Source organism: Colletotrichum costaricense (genome assembly GCF_030867565.1).
Source record: "Colletotrichum costaricense strain IMI 309622 chromosome Unknown Scaffold_8.1, whole genome shotgun sequence".
Taxonomy (NCBI): domain Eukaryota; kingdom Fungi; phylum Ascomycota; class Sordariomycetes; order Glomerellales; family Glomerellaceae; genus Colletotrichum; species Colletotrichum costaricense.
The window spans coordinates 1,560,140-1,577,783 of NW_026848237.1; the positions used below are offsets into that span (position 1 = coordinate 1,560,140).

The 17,644-nt window shown below is 55.1% G+C and overlaps 7 protein-coding genes across 7 annotated transcripts; 3 read left to right on the forward strand and 4 right to left on the reverse strand.

Annotated features, from left to right (window-relative positions):
- Positions 1–304: 304 nt before the first annotated feature.
- Positions 305–1,513, reverse strand: CCOS01_08559 (uncharacterized protein; the record flags this gene model as incomplete). Its single annotated transcript, XM_060456720.1, has 1 exon — positions 305–1,513. One exon carries the CDS (start codon positions 1,511–1,513, stop codon positions 305–307), a length of 1,209 nt encoding a protein of 402 aa, XP_060312994.1.
- Positions 1,514–3,903: 2,390 nt separating this feature from the next.
- Positions 3,904–5,937, reverse strand: CCOS01_08560 (uncharacterized protein; the record flags this gene model as incomplete). The annotated part of the gene is made up of 1 exon (XM_060456721.1): positions 3,904–5,937. The coding sequence occupies one exon, from the start codon at positions 5,935–5,937 to the stop codon at positions 3,904–3,906; it is 2,034 nt and encodes a 677-aa protein (XP_060312995.1).
- Positions 5,938–7,197: 1,260 nt separating this feature from the next.
- On the forward strand, positions 7,198–7,913 carry CCOS01_08561 (uncharacterized protein; the record flags this gene model as incomplete). Its single annotated transcript, XM_060456722.1, has 2 exons — positions 7,198–7,415; positions 7,469–7,913. 2 exons carry the CDS (start codon positions 7,198–7,200, stop codon positions 7,911–7,913), a joined length of 663 nt encoding a protein of 220 aa, XP_060312996.1.
- Positions 7,914–7,930: 17 nt separating this feature from the next.
- Positions 7,931–8,086, forward strand: CCOS01_08562 (uncharacterized protein; the record flags this gene model as incomplete). Its single annotated transcript, XM_060456723.1, has 1 exon — positions 7,931–8,086. One exon carries the CDS (start codon positions 7,931–7,933, stop codon positions 8,084–8,086), a length of 156 nt encoding a protein of 51 aa, XP_060312997.1.
- A 2,820-nt stretch (positions 8,087–10,906) lies between these two features.
- On the reverse strand, positions 10,907–11,812 carry CCOS01_08563 (endonuclease/Exonuclease/phosphatase; the record flags this gene model as incomplete). The annotated part of the gene is made up of 1 exon (XM_060456724.1): positions 10,907–11,812. The coding sequence occupies one exon, from the start codon at positions 11,810–11,812 to the stop codon at positions 10,907–10,909; it is 906 nt and encodes a 301-aa protein (XP_060312998.1).
- A 1,267-nt stretch (positions 11,813–13,079) lies between these two features.
- On the reverse strand, positions 13,080–13,730 carry CCOS01_08564 (uncharacterized protein; the record flags this gene model as incomplete). The annotated part of the gene is made up of 1 exon (XM_060456725.1): positions 13,080–13,730. The coding sequence occupies one exon, from the start codon at positions 13,728–13,730 to the stop codon at positions 13,080–13,082; it is 651 nt and encodes a 216-aa protein (XP_060312999.1).
- An 832-nt stretch (positions 13,731–14,562) lies between these two features.
- CCOS01_08565 (uncharacterized protein) lies at positions 14,563–15,363 on the forward strand (the record flags this gene model as incomplete). Its single annotated transcript, XM_060456726.1, has 1 exon — positions 14,563–15,363. One exon carries the CDS (start codon positions 14,563–14,565, stop codon positions 15,361–15,363), a length of 801 nt encoding a protein of 266 aa, XP_060313000.1.
- Positions 15,364–17,644: the final 2,281 nt, after the last annotated feature.

Consider the following 17,644-nt stretch of genomic DNA (forward strand, 5'->3'; position numbering starts at 1 on the left):
CGCAGGGCACAAAGTCCCCGATACCAGAAATTACCACAAAGCAATCCCCAAACGCCCGCATTTCTCAAAATATGCTCGCCAATCGCAACTCAAACTCATTTCGTGTCTTTATTTGTTTTTCTCCATGATCCATCTCCCAACTTCCTTCGTCCATCGTCCATCGTCCATCGTCCATGCAGTCTCGGATGAGAATTCAAGACTCATCATGCCTCATTTCGCGAAACTTGCTCTTCATCTTTCATATCCTATCAACCGTGACTTGTAAATATCACCAGGATCATGGCCATGACATGACCATCATAACTCAGTGATCACGGTGACGACGCTCCTTTCTCCTCTTGCGCCTCTCATCCGCATAATCACTGCTCACGGCGCTCTGGCTGCTCAAACCAGGAATGACGTGGTGATACGACTTGTTCCCCACATCGCTCTCCAGCGCGCTCGTGATATCGCTCTCGGCCCAGCTGCCCGGCATACTCGGCTCGGGCTCTTCCCTCGGCGGCGGGAGCGCGTAGCCGCGCGTGTTCTGGTCCTCGGCGACCGTGCTCGCCCGCTGGAAGCTGAAGTCGCGCCTCGAGCTACCCGCAGCCCGGCCCCGCTCCTGCAGCTTCTTGGCCTCGGCGCGGATGCGCTGGCGCTCGCGCTCCTCGTTGCGGTCCGCCGTGCTGTACACCTTGCGAATACCACCGTGACCGCTCTTCTTGTGGGGCGTAGACGTCGGCGTGGTCTGCTGGCCTGACAACAAGCTGGTTGAGACGTTGGATTCGGTAGGGTTCGTTGAGCCATCCCACTCGGACGCTTCGGACTCCTTGTTCAGACCGCCGACGCGGGCGGGCTTCTCATGGCGGTAGGAGCGGAGGTGCTTCTTGGCCTCGCGTTCGGCCTCCTCGTCAATGAGCACGCCGGCCTCGTCGTAGTTCTGGGACGAGGCCTTCTCTTTGTGGCGCGCGGCCTCCTTCTCCCTGCGTCTCTTCTCCTTCTTGCGCTCGCGCTTCTCACGGGCGCCGATGTCGCTAGGCCCCGCCGTGATGCCTGACAGGGTAGTTCCCGAGATGCTCGTCTGGTTGTCGTCGTAATCCTTGTAGACGCTGCCGCCTCCGAGCTTGGTCGACTTGGTGGCGCCGGACAGGAGAGTGCCGTTGGGACCCCTGCGGCGGAGCACCGTCGTCTTGTAGTCATCCCAGTCGTTGTCCTTGAAGTAGAAGCCTCCGTTGCGGGCCCAGAAGAAGAACCAGATGCCGGTGATGACAAAGGCGGCGCCGATGAGGCCGAACAGCACAAAGATGGCCGTGTTGTTGATGTTGCCCGGGTCGGTGACGCCGACGTGGGGGTCCTCCTTGTATCCCGTGCTATCGCGGGCGAGGAGGAGGGAGCGAGCGGCGAGAGGCCCGACGGAGCCCGCGTCGATTGATCGGGCTGTGATGTCTGCTGGGTCGGGGAGGCTCGAGAGTCGTCTGCCCGCGATGAAGGAGCGGGCTTGGTGCGCCAGGCCGTTGACGACGGCCGGAGCCATGATTGGCAAGACGGACTTCAGTTGAAGTCGAGGTACGTGGTGTAAAAGCTTTTTCGGTATGAAATCTGGGTAGTGGTTGACGATTGCTGGCAGAACCAGCGATGATGGAGGTGAGACTGGAATGTGTGGTTGTGGATGCTGTAAAGGGAATGCTTCTTCTGCAGTCCACTCTAGTCAGAGAATGGGTAATACGCACTCTATTCTCCCGGTTGAATGTCGAAAAGGTGAAGAATGCGGACAAGGTAAGAGGTGAAAGTTGCCTGGCCAGCCGCGTGGTGGCGGAAGGCTTGTTCCTATAGAAACCAGAAATTGCCGTGGCTGGGGGATGTGCGCGAACAAGTGAGGTGGTTGGTGGGGGAATCTGCCTGGGGGTCGCTTCCTTGCTCTCTCTCGGGACTTTTTTTTGCGCCTGCCCAGGACTCCAAGGTGAAATGGCCTTGTAAGATGGAGAAAAAACACTGACTACGGATAAATAGCTTGGCCCTTCGATTCGTGTGCAACCCGATGCGACCTCCAAAGGCCGTATTCTGTGTTAGCGAAATAGTGTCCAGCACCCCATCGCGCCTGCTCTCTCCCAGCCTCCCGTCCCAATGACGTCGGAAGTAAACAGACCCCACCCGCAGCCCAGCAACCGCATTCACCATGCTCACCTCACTCACACCTCACTCACCTTACCCAATCACGCCAAACCATGTACCCCCTTATCCCCTTTCGTGAATCGTCGGGCACCATCCAGGGCCAAAGCCGCAAATGTCACAAAAAACGGGAACACCAACGGACAACGGACAATAGGACCATTCCATTCGAACCGTTGGGTTCTCCCGTACCCGCCGCGCGGGAGCCAGCGCACGCGGTATCCACATCCGTTCGAACGCTTTCATTCCCAACACGCGCCGAGTGACATGTTCCCTTCCGCCCCCCATCCCATATCCAGCCATCCAGAACTAAACTACCTAACTTGACGAGCATCCGTACCAAACACACTTCAAAGAAAATGTCACTGCAGAGAAGAATAGAAGTGAAAGATGGCCCGTCTTGTCTTCTCAGACGAATCCTCCAGGGCCTTTCAAGCGACCACACTCTAAGGCCTCCCCAACAGGTGAACCAATCCACCCCGTTTCAAATCTGTATCACAACGCCGGCGCCAACAGCTAGACGCTGAACATGCCCGGAAACTTCGTTCTTATATCCAGGGGGCGGGATTATATTCACCAATTGAGTGTCCGAACCTTGATGTTATTGGTCTTGCAAGAGCTCAGGAGGGCAGAAATACATACAGTCACTGAGTCCGTAGAGTTCCAGAAGCAGTCTGGAGTGTAGTCTCCCTATTCATCGGGATGCCCGGAACGGGCAAGTGATTGACTCCGGCGGTCCTCCGTGTTAAAATGGAAGGAGGGGCGTGAACGTACAAAGATCATCATTCAACGTCCGCTGGCACCATAATCGCGAGACAATTAAGCACATTGCAAACGATAGAGTTGTTGTTCCAACGACATGTTTATTTCATATGCGGCCTACACGGCTCAGCCATGTTAGGGGTATCTTATCCTTGCCGCTAGAATAGGGAAATGAGATGGGTAGTTCATCCGCTACCAAATACCATACACCATAATAGCCCCCATTGACATTCCAGAACCACTCCCCTTTTTACCTGCCCGTCCCAAAAGGCTGGGGCCCTGAATGAACTACGTCCTTTTGTAGTCTCCAACAACGCCCCATGCCCGTGGCTTTGGAGGGGCCAGCCGAATCCATCCCAATGGTATCCTGCTAACAATGTCCTCTAAGTAGAAATGAAGAAGAAGAAAACAGAACCGCGCAAGGTAGCTAACTAAGCGTAACAATTTGCTGAATACCCTTCTCCCTAAAAGCACAAGAAGTGCGAACTTCCCGGATTGCCGATACAGGTTGTCTATCAAAATCGTCCAGTCCGGATGTCGTGCGCTAAAAGAAACACGACACCCATGACTCCTTCCGGGGTAGGAGACTGGAAAAGTCTCCGCATATGTCCAGAAAGCACAACTCATTATCGTGTCCCGACCCTACAAAATTCAAAACGCCCGCGGGTCTCACCCGGGCCGCACAGCCATGGTCGGCACATACATGATTCGTCCTGTAAATGGTATAAAGATGCTTGAAAATATGAAGATTAAGGAGCAGAGCTCGCGACAGCCTCTGCTTCGGGTATAAACTTTTCCGCTGCCAGAAAGTCGACCTAAGCAGTTGCAGAAGCAAAGAAGAAAAAGAAATGGAAATAAGAAGCCAATCATATCGATACAGCTTTCAATCTGAGTTCCAAGTGCAGAAACAACGCTCGCTCTAATGAAACCGTGCAAAAGTGAAAAACAAAAGTGCGTCGCTTCGTCAACTCGTCATTGTCGTTGCAATTCGATTTAGGTAAACGGAATGCGGAACTGCTCGAACTCGTCCGCCTGGCTACGAGCATAGGAGTCGGTCCGGCTTTCGGATCGATCACGGATAGCTGGTCGGTCCATGCGGCTGCGGCGTTCATCGGAGTAGACGGTATCCCTATCGCTACCACCAGCAATGCGTGCTGCCTGGCTGATGTTGATTTCGCCGCCATCCTGGCACTGAATCTCGGCGTTGCCAACTCGCAGGACGGCGTGACCCGTAACCTTGATGGTGATGTCGTCGCCGTCAATGGCAGAAGACCGGGTGGTCCGCGTGGTGGCGCTTCGTAGGAAGTCGCTTTCGTCGCGGCTGTCGCTACTTCCACTGGACCTGCTGCTCTTGCTCTTCTTCCCAGCCTTCGAGAGGGCCGCAGCAGTCAAAGGCACACCGCCGCCGCCGCTTACGCCGTTCTGGTAGGCCATAGCAGCAGCCTCGGCGGAGTCATACTTGGACTGCGAGTAGCTACCGCTTTCGCCGCCAGCCATGTACGAATGGCGGCGGCTACTGCGGGCGGGCGCGGGAGCAGGAGCAGGTTCGATCTGATATGCGCGATGGCTGTACGTGCTGGAACCCCTTCGGTGACCACGGGGCCTGGCAACAACGCCGTCGTCATATTGGTAACCATGGGGAACGATTTCCTGGTACATGGATTCTTCGCCATCGAAATCATCAGAGTCATAGCCCTGAGACATGATCTGTCGCTGCTGGGGATGAGGTTGAGGCGGGGGACGGAAAGCCTGCTGAGGGGCAGTCGTTCGTGAGCGGGGGAACGGCGGCGGCGGCATCAAGTCGCTGTCTCTGTCTCTGTCCCGAACCTTGAGAGATGGCCGTCTGCCAATGGGGATATTCTCTTGCTCATAGGTAGGGCCGGGTCCATGTGGGTGGGCGTGGGCGTGGACAGGGCTAGGATGGTATCCGTAGTTGTCGTACTCGAAGGTAGACGCTGACATGGACCGGTGTCCCATGGCCGACGAAGGCCTCTGTTGGAAGCGTTGGGCCAGGTTTGAGTGTCGGGGGCTGCTCGCCACAGGGGTAGGCGGAAAGTAATCGTTCGACGGCGGCGGAGGCGGATGGTGCGGCGCCTGCATAGGGTAAGGAACACTTCCGGGGCCCCAGGGGCCTGGCGATTGGGTGTACGAGGCGCCAGGTGCGGGTGCGAACGGCGACTGCACATGCGGTGATGGGTGGATGGGAATCGGCATAGGAGCGGGAGTAAAGGGCGACGAGGCATGAGAGGAAGGCGGTGCGTGGATCGATGGTGCAAATGGCGATGGGTTCGGGGCCGGAGTGAAGGGCGAAGCGTTGTTCGCGGCATGCCATTGCTTATTGGAGGTAGGTGGTCGGGAGCCTTGGCCGTAGTAGCTGGCAGGGCGACTTGAAGCTCGGGGACGCGCACCCTGTGCCTGTGCCGGCTGCTGTACACCGTACTGCGAGGATTCTTCTTCCGTAAAACGTGGTCTTCTGTATTCATCTGGCTTTTGGGCGGTCTTCTGGGTGTGGACGACGGGGGCCGTGTTGACGTGCTTTGTGGAGGGACGGGTTGCGGACTTCTTGGCGGCGGATCGCTCGCGCTTCTGGTGACGCTCCTCTCGTTCGCGCTGCTCCTGCTCGAGGCGTTCTTGTTCGCGACGTGAAGCCTTTTCCTGCTCCTTCTTGAGACGGTGTCTTTCCTCTCGACGACCCTGCTCTCGGGCGGCCTCGTCCCTTGCGGCCCTCTCGGCGAGCTTCTCGGCGGCTCGATCAGCAGCTTTTTGTTCAGATCGTCTCTTGTCCCTCACTTTCTTGTCCGGGATAGCGGGGTGAACGGTATCGTCCGAGTCGGTGTGGCCGTATTGCGGGGAGGCGGAGATTGGTCTCGTCATCCTGTCCTTATTGCGAGATTTGCCGCTGTTTGCCTTCTCTCTTGATGGGCTTCCTGGTGCGTGTGACTGGGCATACTTGTCGGAGCCCTGGATAACGGAGCCAGTCTCCTCGTCGACGTCTTCGCAGTGGGCAACAATCTTCCTAGGGGCCATGATGAAGCGGTGTCGATCGTCGTAATGGGCTATGGTGTGTTCGTGTTGGCTCGGTAGTCGAGCGACTGGTGATAAGAGGCAAAGGTGCCTCGACAGAGGCGAGCAATCGTAGGTTCGTAGCAAGTGATCGAAGGTGTGGTGAACTGGGGGGAAAGAACTTGGCTGCGGTGGGAATCGGGAACTTTTTTGTATAAAGGGCGGATGAGAAAGGCAGTGGGGATGCGGAAGGGGATGCGACCACTATCTGATGGAGGGAGGGCCCGTATTTGTGGGGATGAAAATCCGACCAGGATGAGGGGGGCGTGGAAATTGGGTGTGGGAGAAAATGAGACGCTGCGGATGCTGGTGCTGATGCTGGCTGGTGTGCGAGGGCGGCCAGGTTACTCGTTGTTCGTTGTTGGCTACCTAGGTTGTCAGAAGATAGTTGAGGTATTATGGATCGTCAGGAGAAGCGCGGACGAGGGAGAGAGATGATATTTGTCGAATCTGTTGTTGTGTTTCGTTGTATACAACGTGGGATCGATAATAATCCAAGAAAACGGCGGCTGACCGTGGCCGTGGGCGGGCTGTGGACGAGCGTGCTGTCTTATTAATCCTGCCCTGCCTACCTACCTCGCCCGACCTATGCTTTGCATTGCAGGTAAGGTACTTCGTTCGTACGGATAGGACAGGTAGCGTGAGTGCGTGCAGTTGCAATTGTAGTGTAATGACTGTTGCGCCGTGGGAGGAAGAGTCCGGAGCAAAGGGAGGGGAGGGCGAGCGAGGTGTGTGCGCAGCCCAGCAACTCATTCGCAGCACCACAAGTGAAAAAATAGCCTACAGAAAGGCCAATCGCGGGGACGGCCCTGAATTTGACGACCCGATGGAGGGGTGTGGTCACAGCAAAAAAAGGACCTGACAGCGGATGAGGTCTTCTCGTTGCCCGGGGTGCTCTGCCGCTCGTCCAGTGTCACTCCAATGACCGGCCAGCGCTCGATGATAGCAAGCACTACAACTGCCTCGAGTGAAGGAGGAGGGGCGTGTGCCTGAGTCCGCAAATGGCTGTGAGAGCTCTGATGGATCTAGAGACTTGGCTCCGGCTTTGATTCTCGACTATCCGAGGCGGACGGGAGCGCTGGAACGGACTATGGTTTGCGGGAGACGGAGGACAGGCCTGTAACGTTAGAGAGAGACGGAGAGGCAGACAGAGAGGGTGTGCGAGGAGATGGGCTACTGGTGCTGCCCAGCTTTGCAACGTCTCTCCCAAGTTGCACAGTCGAAATGCCAGGGTCTGTGACTGTCAAGAACGTGTGCGAGTCTGGAGAAGCATGGGACCCAAGGAGGACAGGGAATTTCTTTGCTGTCGTCACTTCTCCCTGTCAAACTGTATCGAAATCGCCTAAAAATGGGTGGAGGACAGAGATTGCCGGCTTGTGGGAACTTTTTTTTTTTTTTTTCCTTCCTGGCGCTCGCTGGGTCCTGGGAGTCGGGATTCCTGGGTGGGAAAACTGCGACAACCCACATCAGAAACAAGCTAGAGCTAACAGAATAGCCTCAAGCTCCACCGCGTGGCAGCAAGGACCGTCGAAAGGACTCAGCTAAAGTCTGCTGGACCGACGTCGAGCCAGTTCGTCTCGTTCCAGGAAGCTTCTGTTGGCTGTGGTTCATCCGCAGCACCGGCGTCAAACCAGGGAAACCCCTTCGACATAGCATTTGACCGCAAAGTTGGGAACTGGGCGGTCCCCTGGGGCTCTGATGTTGGTGCTTTTCGTTGGCGCCGGTGCCAATCGTCGCCGCTTCGGGTCAGAGCGCCAGAAGCACTCAGGCCCAACTGTGGAGAAGCCCTTGTCTTTCGTTTCTTCCCGTCCACGACCGTTGCAATGGATTTTCCCTCGAACGGGGGTCAAGAGCCTGGCAAGGCCTGCTGGGGTGTTGCGAATCCGTGGACGCCGCGCCCACAAGGAAGCTCTTCACAGCACAAAGTGCCCCAACCTTGAACTTTCCATTTAGATCGATGTTCCGTTACCGTCGTAGCGCTGACGTTCGTGTACGCCGCCCATGTGTTGCGATGCCAGACAGCAGAGCTGCTTTGCTTGTGCGAGTGTCCGACCAAGGGCTTTTTCTGCGTTGTGCCCCGATGGCATTGTTTCCTTCTTCGTGCCGCCATTGAACTCTCGAATGCGACAGCCACCCCTTCCCTCACGCTGGCCTAGGTACTAATTACCTACGGAGGCCCTAGAACACCTAGGTACTCGACGGGGGTGTGGCCACAGAAGAGAGGGAAACAACGCTTTCTGAGTCTTCTGCCAGTTGTCTGAATGAGACAGGATGGGCCGGCTCCCTTGGGCTGCGCTGCGCTGCTAAAATCTGGCTGGTGGAGGGAGTCTCCGTGTGCGCGGGAGATCCACCTCCAGGGCCGAACCAGGCGGGGGTGTCACTCAAAGATGACGGAGCGTTGCTATCTGGTGCGTTGTGCCCTTTTCGGCTGGGATTTTTCGACTTCTCCATCAAATGGCTGGATTTACTGCCCGACCTTGTGGCTGGGTTTGGCCTTTGGGTATCAACAGCGAAGCGGGCTGACGAACGACACCACGAGCATCCAATCGTTTGCCGCGCTCTGCGGCCTGCCAGACCTTTTTTCTCTCTTCTTTTGACCAAAACGTGTTTTCGTCTTCGGTTAAGATATTTGGGGGTGGGCGAGAAAAAGAAACAAAAGGAAGGTTCTCAGGATTGGTGAGGTGATCGACCGAGAGACAGTCCCTAGTCTGATGCGCGCCCCATGAGGTGGTCGAGGTGGTTGACGACTCGGAGCTTGCGCGACCCAAACATCAGGAGACGTTTACTGTACTTTCAAAAGTTTCGTTGTCATCCTGGGTAGCGTAGGTAGGCAACCGGGCGCCTTCAAATGGTTGACAAGCTTGAAGCAAAGTCTGCACATAATGCAGAACTAACCCCATCGCCCTTCGGCACCGCATCGCCAACGCACTTGTGCCGGAAAGCCCAATCATGGGCCCGACCCACCCGGTCAGGAATGCAGATTCATGCAGTCCGGGCCCGCTCGCTTTTCTCATAGGGCGGGGCCGGGACGGCAATGGGAGTCATCGCTCCATCTCGGACTTGAATGGCTGCTGTCCGTGGCCAACTTGTCCAAGCACAAATTAGTCCCTTGCAATTGTTGAACGAAGCCATGTAAGATGGCATCACGATGCTGAATTCCTGCAGTGTTGCCCGTCTAGATCTGTCTCCCCGCGTCTTGCTGTCTGTAGGGTATGCGTCTGATAGAGCTGCGTACGGATATCTTGGGGTACGATGCCCTGGTCCCTCTTTAGTAGGTACCGATCTCGCTGCAAGAACGACACTGTTTGCAGGAATAGCGTCACCGCGGTACACGGACTTGAGATCGACATCATGTTGTTGTTGTGGTCAAGTCACTGGAGTTTGTTCTCAATGTGACTCTGAACGACGTGTCGCCATGACAGCGTTGTTCTCGCCTCTTGGGTTTGTGTCTCGAAGTCGCAGGTGGTCTCGAACTCCGCACTATCAGCTCCGATAGGACCATCCACATCAGCCAGATGATGTACTTCAAATTCTCCAATTGTACTGTACTGAAATGTCTCCCCCTCCATTCTTCCGCGTAGAAGTAGATTGCCGCGGTCTGATGCCGTCGCAGTACTCCAAGTCTGAATCGTCCAAAGGCAAGGTGACATGAAGAAACATGTGCGATTCACAATTTGCCTGGCTGGCGCCTAGACCGTCCTCCACACGCTGTGCGCAACTGCGTATTCCGGCTGCATGACATGCACCCATCCCACAGGCATCATCACCGTATACCAGCGCCCGCTGTGCATAAAATCCGTCTAGCGCGAGGACATGCCGAAATGGGTTCGAGTGAGGCCCTCCCGGAGCCTCTCGTGGCTCCGTCTTATCGAGGAAGCTAGTCAAAGTTGGTTTTATCCTCGTTGAGAAGTGGAGCATCGTCGCATCCAAGGTAATGAACGGGTCGCTAGGATCCTCGGTTCGGTATCTTGCGGAGAATGGATGAGCTCTGTATTGAGCTCGTTTGCAGTCAAGTGCCTCCGACCATCAACGTTTGAGTCTCTTTGTGTTTTGTGCAGAGCTGCCGCACCAGTCAATGACCACGGTCAAAGACATCGTCATTACGAATTGTATGCAGAGAAGCATAGTTTGTGTGATTAGAAATGCGGAGGCCGAGGATACGGTTCTGACGAACGTCTTCAAGTGTATGTATCCATCCAGATCTTCAGATCTGATGCACGCCACGGTTGCATTTGTTTAGCAATTTTGCAAATTATCTAGTATGGCGAGCCCGCCATTTGTCCGATATGCCACTCTTGCACGCTCGAACTGCATGAAGCCGAGAGCGGACGCTGCTGCAAAGACGCGATGGACTGACAAGTCGACATATCCGAGGCGGACAGATCGATAGGCGGTTGTTGGTTGTGGAGCGAGGAACTCGACACCATCTCGGAGCCACACCGCCTTTTCGCTTGAGGCATAATCCCTCAACGCCACCGTTGAAAGCGATCCCAACGCGCCACAGTGGTAGGTAGAACACGACTTGGCCTGCCGCATTGAAGCCGGGTGACAGAGATAGGACAAACGTATACATTATAATACGCAGCGATTCCGGAAGGTAATACCGTTGTGATCGTACCGTGTGCGAACGCCATATCGACTGACTTTGGAGGCTTAAAATGACGCAACGCCACTCGTCGTTGGCCGTGTACATCGACTTGTCGATAGCCTGTTGCTGCGAGATCCTATCACTCAATGCCGAGCGGTTGTCCAGCTCCTGCGCGCCTGCCGAATTCATTTGACGTCGAGACCTTGGAATGCTGGAGATGCAGGGAGCTTGTCTCGGAGACTCGGGCAGGTCCCAGATCTGCCTCTCCTACGCCGCCGATTTGCGTGACGTTGCACGGGGGTCCACGATTCTGAATCCAAGCCACGATTGACGTGTAGTATTGTTTCAGAAGATATTGCTGGCCGTTCGTAAGACAGGAATCTCAACGTCGGCGACGACTGGCCTATGGTCAGACAGATAAACGCCGTCATCGAACTTGTTCGATAGCACGCCAAATGTCTTGATGGTAGCTGGGCTCGGATCCTTCACAAACAAAAAGTCGATTCTCTTCGGCTTCTCATCAGGCTCGTCAAACGACGTGTACGTGATATCGTTTCCGTATCGCTTCGCTTTAGGAACCTGGGTTGAGACATCGACCATGCCTGACTCCGGCGCCACCATTGTCTTGTAGGCATTGTCATCCGGGGTACTGTTGAAGTCACCCGCGAGCAGGACGGTTGTCGGAGGTTTTCCGTTTGCTCCTTTGCTCCACTCTCTAGCAACGTTGAGAAGCAGTTTGGCGCTCTGCTCTCGAGCCACAACTCCTATATGATCGAAGTGCGTACTCATGACAACGATACGCGAGTCTGTTTGTTTATCGAAAAACTCCCCGACGGTAACAACACGGTTCAGTACGGCATCCCATCCTCTAGATGGCTTTTCTGGTGTCTTGCTCAACCAAAGGGTTTCATTCCGCACGCACTGCCAACGTCCAACCTGGTAGAAGACGGGTGAGAATTCGCCACCTCGCTTGCCGTCATCACGACCGAGACCTATATGTCCCCAGGCAGGACCGAGGTAAGACTGGATGTCTTCAAGTTGAGAGTAGAGGACTTCTTGCAGACAGATGAATGCTGACTCGTGGCCAGTCGTGAGGAAGTCCAACTGGTTGCAGAGTTTCGGTCCCCGAAAGCTCCACGGTCTCTCATTGGGAGTGGGTTTCGTTGTTGCATACCGGGCGTTCTGGCTCACTAGGCGGAGCACCATAGAACTTGCCGCTGCCGACTTTGTGTTTTCAAGCTTGACGAGCATGATGACTGCGCAATAGACGATCAATCGAGCTGTGAGAGAACTTGAGATGTGTTGTACAAACAAACTTGGACAGCGGGAGCTTGACAGTAGGCCGGGGCCGTGCGCCTTAGCTGCGGAGACTAGAAGTTGACGGCAGAACGCCCAGGGGAAGGTGATGAGCGCGAAGAGCAACAAGAAGTCGGATGGGAAGGAATTTGATGAGTGTTCCCTGACTCGGCAATATACTGAGATGATGAGGTGCTGTTGGATGAATTGGATCGTTGACGTTGGAACAAAGCTGAAGCTCGCTTTACTTGAGATGGAAAGAGCAGGCATCCTCCTGCCCCATCTCCTGCCCTGCGGCTGCCCCAGCACCTGCCCGCCCCGGCCCCCGGCTGGCAAGTGGGTCACGTGCTGGTTCTGGAACCTGGCGGAGAAGGAAGCAACGGCCATGGCCCAAGCTCCTGCATTCTTTGGCGATCCGGGGTCTGCTGGGCAAGGTAAGAAGGTATTTTCGCCTCCCCCGGATCTTCCTCTTGGAATTCCAAGCTGAGCAGCCAGCCCATTTTCGGTCCCTACCTTACATGCCTACCAACCAACCAACCAACCTACAGATATCGGCGCAACCACCACGATCCTACCGCTTAGATCAGCCTCGAAACATACGGTAGTGGATTCACGCTACGGACCGTGGCAAGAAGACAAATTGAGACGGCGGGTTTCCAATCTGTCAAATTTCACATTGGGGCCTGGCATTCCTGCTGATGCCTTCACCGCTAATTGATGGCGCCAGTATCTGATGGAATGCCTTGCAAACGTCCATCTTCCCAGTCACCAGTCTTTTGCGAGGTAGCTCGAAAGCTGTCACACACTCCCACGGCCCCCAAGCCTTATCTCCGCATTCTCGTTGGAAGCGCGACCAGCCCTCCCTCCATCTCAACGTCCCGAGACTCTGAATGGCGTTCTTACGTGGGAATAGCAGCTAGGTAAGGTAAGCTGGCGCAGACAATAGTCCAGTCTCACTGCCTTGCGGGTCGATTACTCACCATCTTAGGATAATTAGGGCAGCCTGGTGTCAGACGATCCATCCAGGCTTTCCCAAAAAGCCGGCCTCTCCCAGCAAGCGTCTTTGCGCGGCGGGCTGATACCAGCACGACGACCCACAAACCAGTCACGTTCTTATCACGGCCCGCTGCCCGACTTCATTTTTCGAGACGTGATTCAGGCCTCATGGGATGGCAGCGGCTATGGTTCTAGGAGATGTTCGTCCGCTCTTGTCAAATCCAAGTCATGACGCAATGTGTACACAGTCGGGCAACCAGCTGACTTGTTTTAAGTCAAGACAGGACCTTGGAAAGAAACCAGGGTTATTCGGACAAACTATCGACATTTCCACTTCAATACGGGCCTCATTCGAGCTGCTTCGTATTTCGCGAGGTTTCGGGGGTTTTCTCGGAGAAGTCAGGAAGGTTGGAGAGGTCAGAGGCCTCATAGCCGTAAGACGAGTGTGCTGCATGCCCATCTCGCAGCGGTTCATGCACCGTGGCGATCTTCCATTTCTGAGGCTGAGGGTGGTGCAGGATTCGGATGGGCGACTGGCCGAAGCGAGGGTGCGAGCAGCAAAGGCTCCCGACTTCACCGAGGAATCATCGGAATTTGGCTGCCTTTTGTCCAATCTGCAGTGCGGTGTGAGGCCGGTCTGTCGAGCTGACTCAAATGCGCCACTTGGAGGCGTCATGCAAGGTACGCCAGCCGCTCTAGCAAGCGTGGGAGGGCGATCAAAAACTTGTCCCTTGGCCAGTCTAGTCGACAGCTGTCTTGCACATTCCTTGCTTGCAGGTCCATGGCCTCGAAAATGCGCACCGGTTAAGCGACGGTGGTTTTGCACACTGAGGGAATCGGCACGTTCGGTTGGCGCTATGGTGGGCAAGGTAGTCATCTGCCTGACTCGGCCTCCAACCAATACGTGTGGTGGTTGCAAATCTGTCTCAGCTTATTCATATAAGCCGCGGTAGTCGCGCGCCGGTCGACACACCCACACGGAGGAACGCGAAGCAACCAAAAGACCGGATTTCCTTGCGGTCTGCCAGGAATTGTGATAGATTTCAATACGAATCCCAGCCTGGTGCCTCAGCTTACCACCATTTCCGGATGCGTATCTCTGCTTCTGGCCGCACCCCGGCCATTTGGAGACACTGCACAGCTTTTTCCCAGACACTCATGGCGGGTGAGGAGTCACGCTCCTCATAGGCCTCTTTCACGTGGGGGTTGATGGTGGCTGGCTGCCCCGCGATATTGAGACCTCTGCACTGGGCAATGGGCACTGGTGACCACCATCTTCCAGCCATACAAGGCAGCTCTTGGCTGGGTTAATGTGACTGAGCCGAATCACCAGCCAGCCTGCAACCTTGTCGGTGTGCGTGCGTGCTTGCGTGTGTGGGTGGGTAGGTGAAGGCAGTGTCGGATAACGTCCGCCTTGCACATCCTCTGCCTGGCTGAGGCTGCGATGGAAACATATAAGTACGAGTACACCGCCTCGCCTCCAGCTCGTGTTCCTTCACCTCGGTCTGTCACGTTTTACAGCATCATATCATTGCTGAAACCACAGACAAGATCAAGCTACTTGCCGCTTCGTTTGGTATACTTTTGAGCCGGCGCAGACCGGCGAGGACTTGACTCGTCTTGTCAGTGATTTTACTGTTCAGACGCCTGTTTCCGCAACTATCAAGACCAATACACAACCAATACCAATTTGACAAACAACCGGCGCGATGCCTCAAACACCAAAGACACCCTCACGGCGAGACTCATGGCCACCAACCCTGGTGCGCCTCGCCCCTACAATTCCCAAGGACTACCCATCTCTCGACGACATTGACGAGGACCCCTTGACCTACTTCCTCACACCCGCGCCCGATCTGGAGGATGACGACGAGGACGACATGACCATGATGGACTTTGACGCCGGCATCGAAGACGACAGCGAGCGCGAGATCGTCCGCAGCGTGAGCCCCTCAAGCCTGGACGGCCTGGACAAGTCAAAGGGCCGTAGCAAGTCGCCGCCTGTACCCGACCTCTCGGACCTCGCCACACCGGACACGGACGACGAGGAGGAAGACTACATCCGCTTCGCACCACACGGCTTCATGATCCCCTTTAGCCTGCGCGACTTCGCCATCGACGGCCTCAAGTCTATGGCCAAGTCAAAGTCCCGCCCTTCTAAGCAATCACCGTCGGAAAACAACGTGCTTCTCTCGCCGTCGTCATTCCCGCCTACCCGGGGCCGAGCACCTGTGCGACCAGGCGGCGGGCGGGGCCGGCAGAGGACGACGTCGTACCGGCACCACCGGCCGCAGCATGTCTGGCGCGAGCCGAGCCCGGACGTTTGGTCTATTGAGGAGGAGACGGAGGAGGAGCTCCTGAGCGAGATGGAAAGCAGCGTCGGCGCCGTGAGCGACATGGAGGAGGACGAGAGGGAGGAAGACGCGACGGCGTGTCCGGACAAGAGCGGAGACGTACAGGCTGCGAAGCAGAAGAAGAAGGTCCGGTTCCTGTTGCCCTCTTTGGAGTGAGGGACTGGTGATTTTCACAAGCATCAAGCATTTCACGGCGTTCCTGGGGTAAAGCATATTCTATCTGCATTGGGAGGTTTATCGTCACTTTTTACTTTCCTATCTTCTTTTCCTTCCTCTCTTTCGGTATACGCCGCCCTCTGGTAGGAGGTTATTTCTAACAGCATGCATGGGTGTATGGGAGTTTTGCACAATACCCGTCAATTTGGATGGTAATTTGGGTCTTGGAGCATTTCTTCCAATTTTTTCAAAGGATGTGGCACACGGGCATCTTTGGAGGGGGGCCATATGGGAATTCGGGGCACACACACACAGATTTTTAGGTGCATAATTGGAAGCAACCGCTATGAAGGGCGGAATAAAAAACCCTGATCTACACTTTTTCGCAACCTTCATCTTCTCGTCTCTAGTGTGAGGTGTGCATGCCTACTGCGCGGTTAATGAAGTTTGACGGGTGACAAGAAAGATGCAGGACGTTGCGTGACTGACGGCTCTCTAGTTTGAGCAGCTGAGTCTGCTTGCAGATAAGGCGAATGTCAAGGCGAGAGGGGAAAAGAGTGGTGGTGGTGGTGGTGGTGGTGATACCCTAATTGCAGCACCGCTCGCACGCTTCTCGAATTTCTCGCAGAAAATTCAAGGTTTACTTCCGCCTGATGGTAGCTTGCGGGTAATGAAAATGGAAGAAACCAAGGTGTAGAGGAATCGTTCTGTGTTGTGTGATGCTAGATCTCGATCGCGGGACCCACGCGATAGCCTCGAGCTGGATAAAACAAGGTCCTGCGGAAGGTCTTGCGGAGGAGGAAGGTCTCACTTTCGGAGTCTCGAGTCTCTGCAGGGAGGGAGGGAACTCGGAAGGGCGAGGAGGACGAGTAGGGCGGTCCCACACCACGTGCGACGACTGCGCGGCGGGCGGGAGAGACCGCGTGATGTTCGGGGCCCGTATGGCTTCTCGCTGCTACACTATGCGATACGCCCGAGACATTCCGCGGGCGCTGTCATATTCACTGCGTATGTGTGCGTGGTTTGGTAGCGATTTTGGGTTATTGGATAAGAAAACAGGGCATGATGGTTTGGCTGCCTTGGTTTTGGACCTGTAAGACTACGGATATAATAACGAGAGCAGAAGGATGGGAAATTCGGAATGAGATTGTAGAAAGACCGTGGGGGAAATAAGTCGGGGCCTTGATTTTTGTGCTATATGAGAAGTTGTTATCGCGAGTAAACAAACGGGTTGCATGTCCCGGATTCATGGGGCCCCTGTCGAGAAGATGAGGCGGCGTCAATGCTCTTCCCCTCCCCCGCCGCCTGTTACGACTGACAGTTTGGCAGTGACAACGACGGCGACATGGGGCGAGGATGATAAACATGCGCTTCGTACGGAGTTTACTTACCTATCAACCACAGTTTCAAGGATGTCCCCGTTGTCGTCGTGTTGCCTGGCAGTGATGAATTCGAATAAGATTTGTATTTTGGGAGTAAGACAAGACGTATTCGGAAACGAATTCGAGTCAGAGTGAGCTGGCTTCGTGTATTTTGTCTGTGTCTATGCCCGACGAGCTGCATTTGTTGGCAAGCATTGGCAGCAATTACGGAGTCAAATGTCATTCGCTTCTTTTCCCTGGTTCGTCGATCAAGGGGAATGATGGTGGGGGTTTTTTTCCTCATACGACGACTCACTTGAGAGTGTGTTGAGGGGTGATTTGTGAAAGGGGTCTTGGTGTCAACATCCGAGATCCGATCTAGCTGGCAGAAGCGAGAGGCTAGGCGAGAGGATTAGAGTCCATGAGGCGAGGCCTCTCGAGGTGAGAGATTACTCACTTGGACAAGGCGGGAAATGATGGACGGGGCGGGATTCCATGAGGACGGATAGTCCACCTTGAAATCCGCCAGGGGAGATTGGCTGTCGGTATTGGGGAAGATGGTCTTGGGGAACACGGCCTCGGGGAGATTTGGGGGAGCGACAGACGGACGATATGAGTATGCGTAAGCCTGGTAAATAACCTGCTGCGTGGATGGATAGAGTCTGTTACTTTTCATGAGTTTCCTGGAAAGCACATGCAGCACAGCAGCAGCAAGGAAGACAGGGCGAGCAAGAATCCTTGCATTGATGCTACCTCACCTACCCACGTCCCGATGCATATATACATGTATACATACTTGGTATATTGACACCAAGTCTTGTTTTTTCTTGCGGATTGCGCCGGATGTCCCTGATGTCGAACTTGGTCTGGAACCCTCAGCTGCCTTGCACTCCTCTGTGCGTCCTCTGATTGGCTACTAG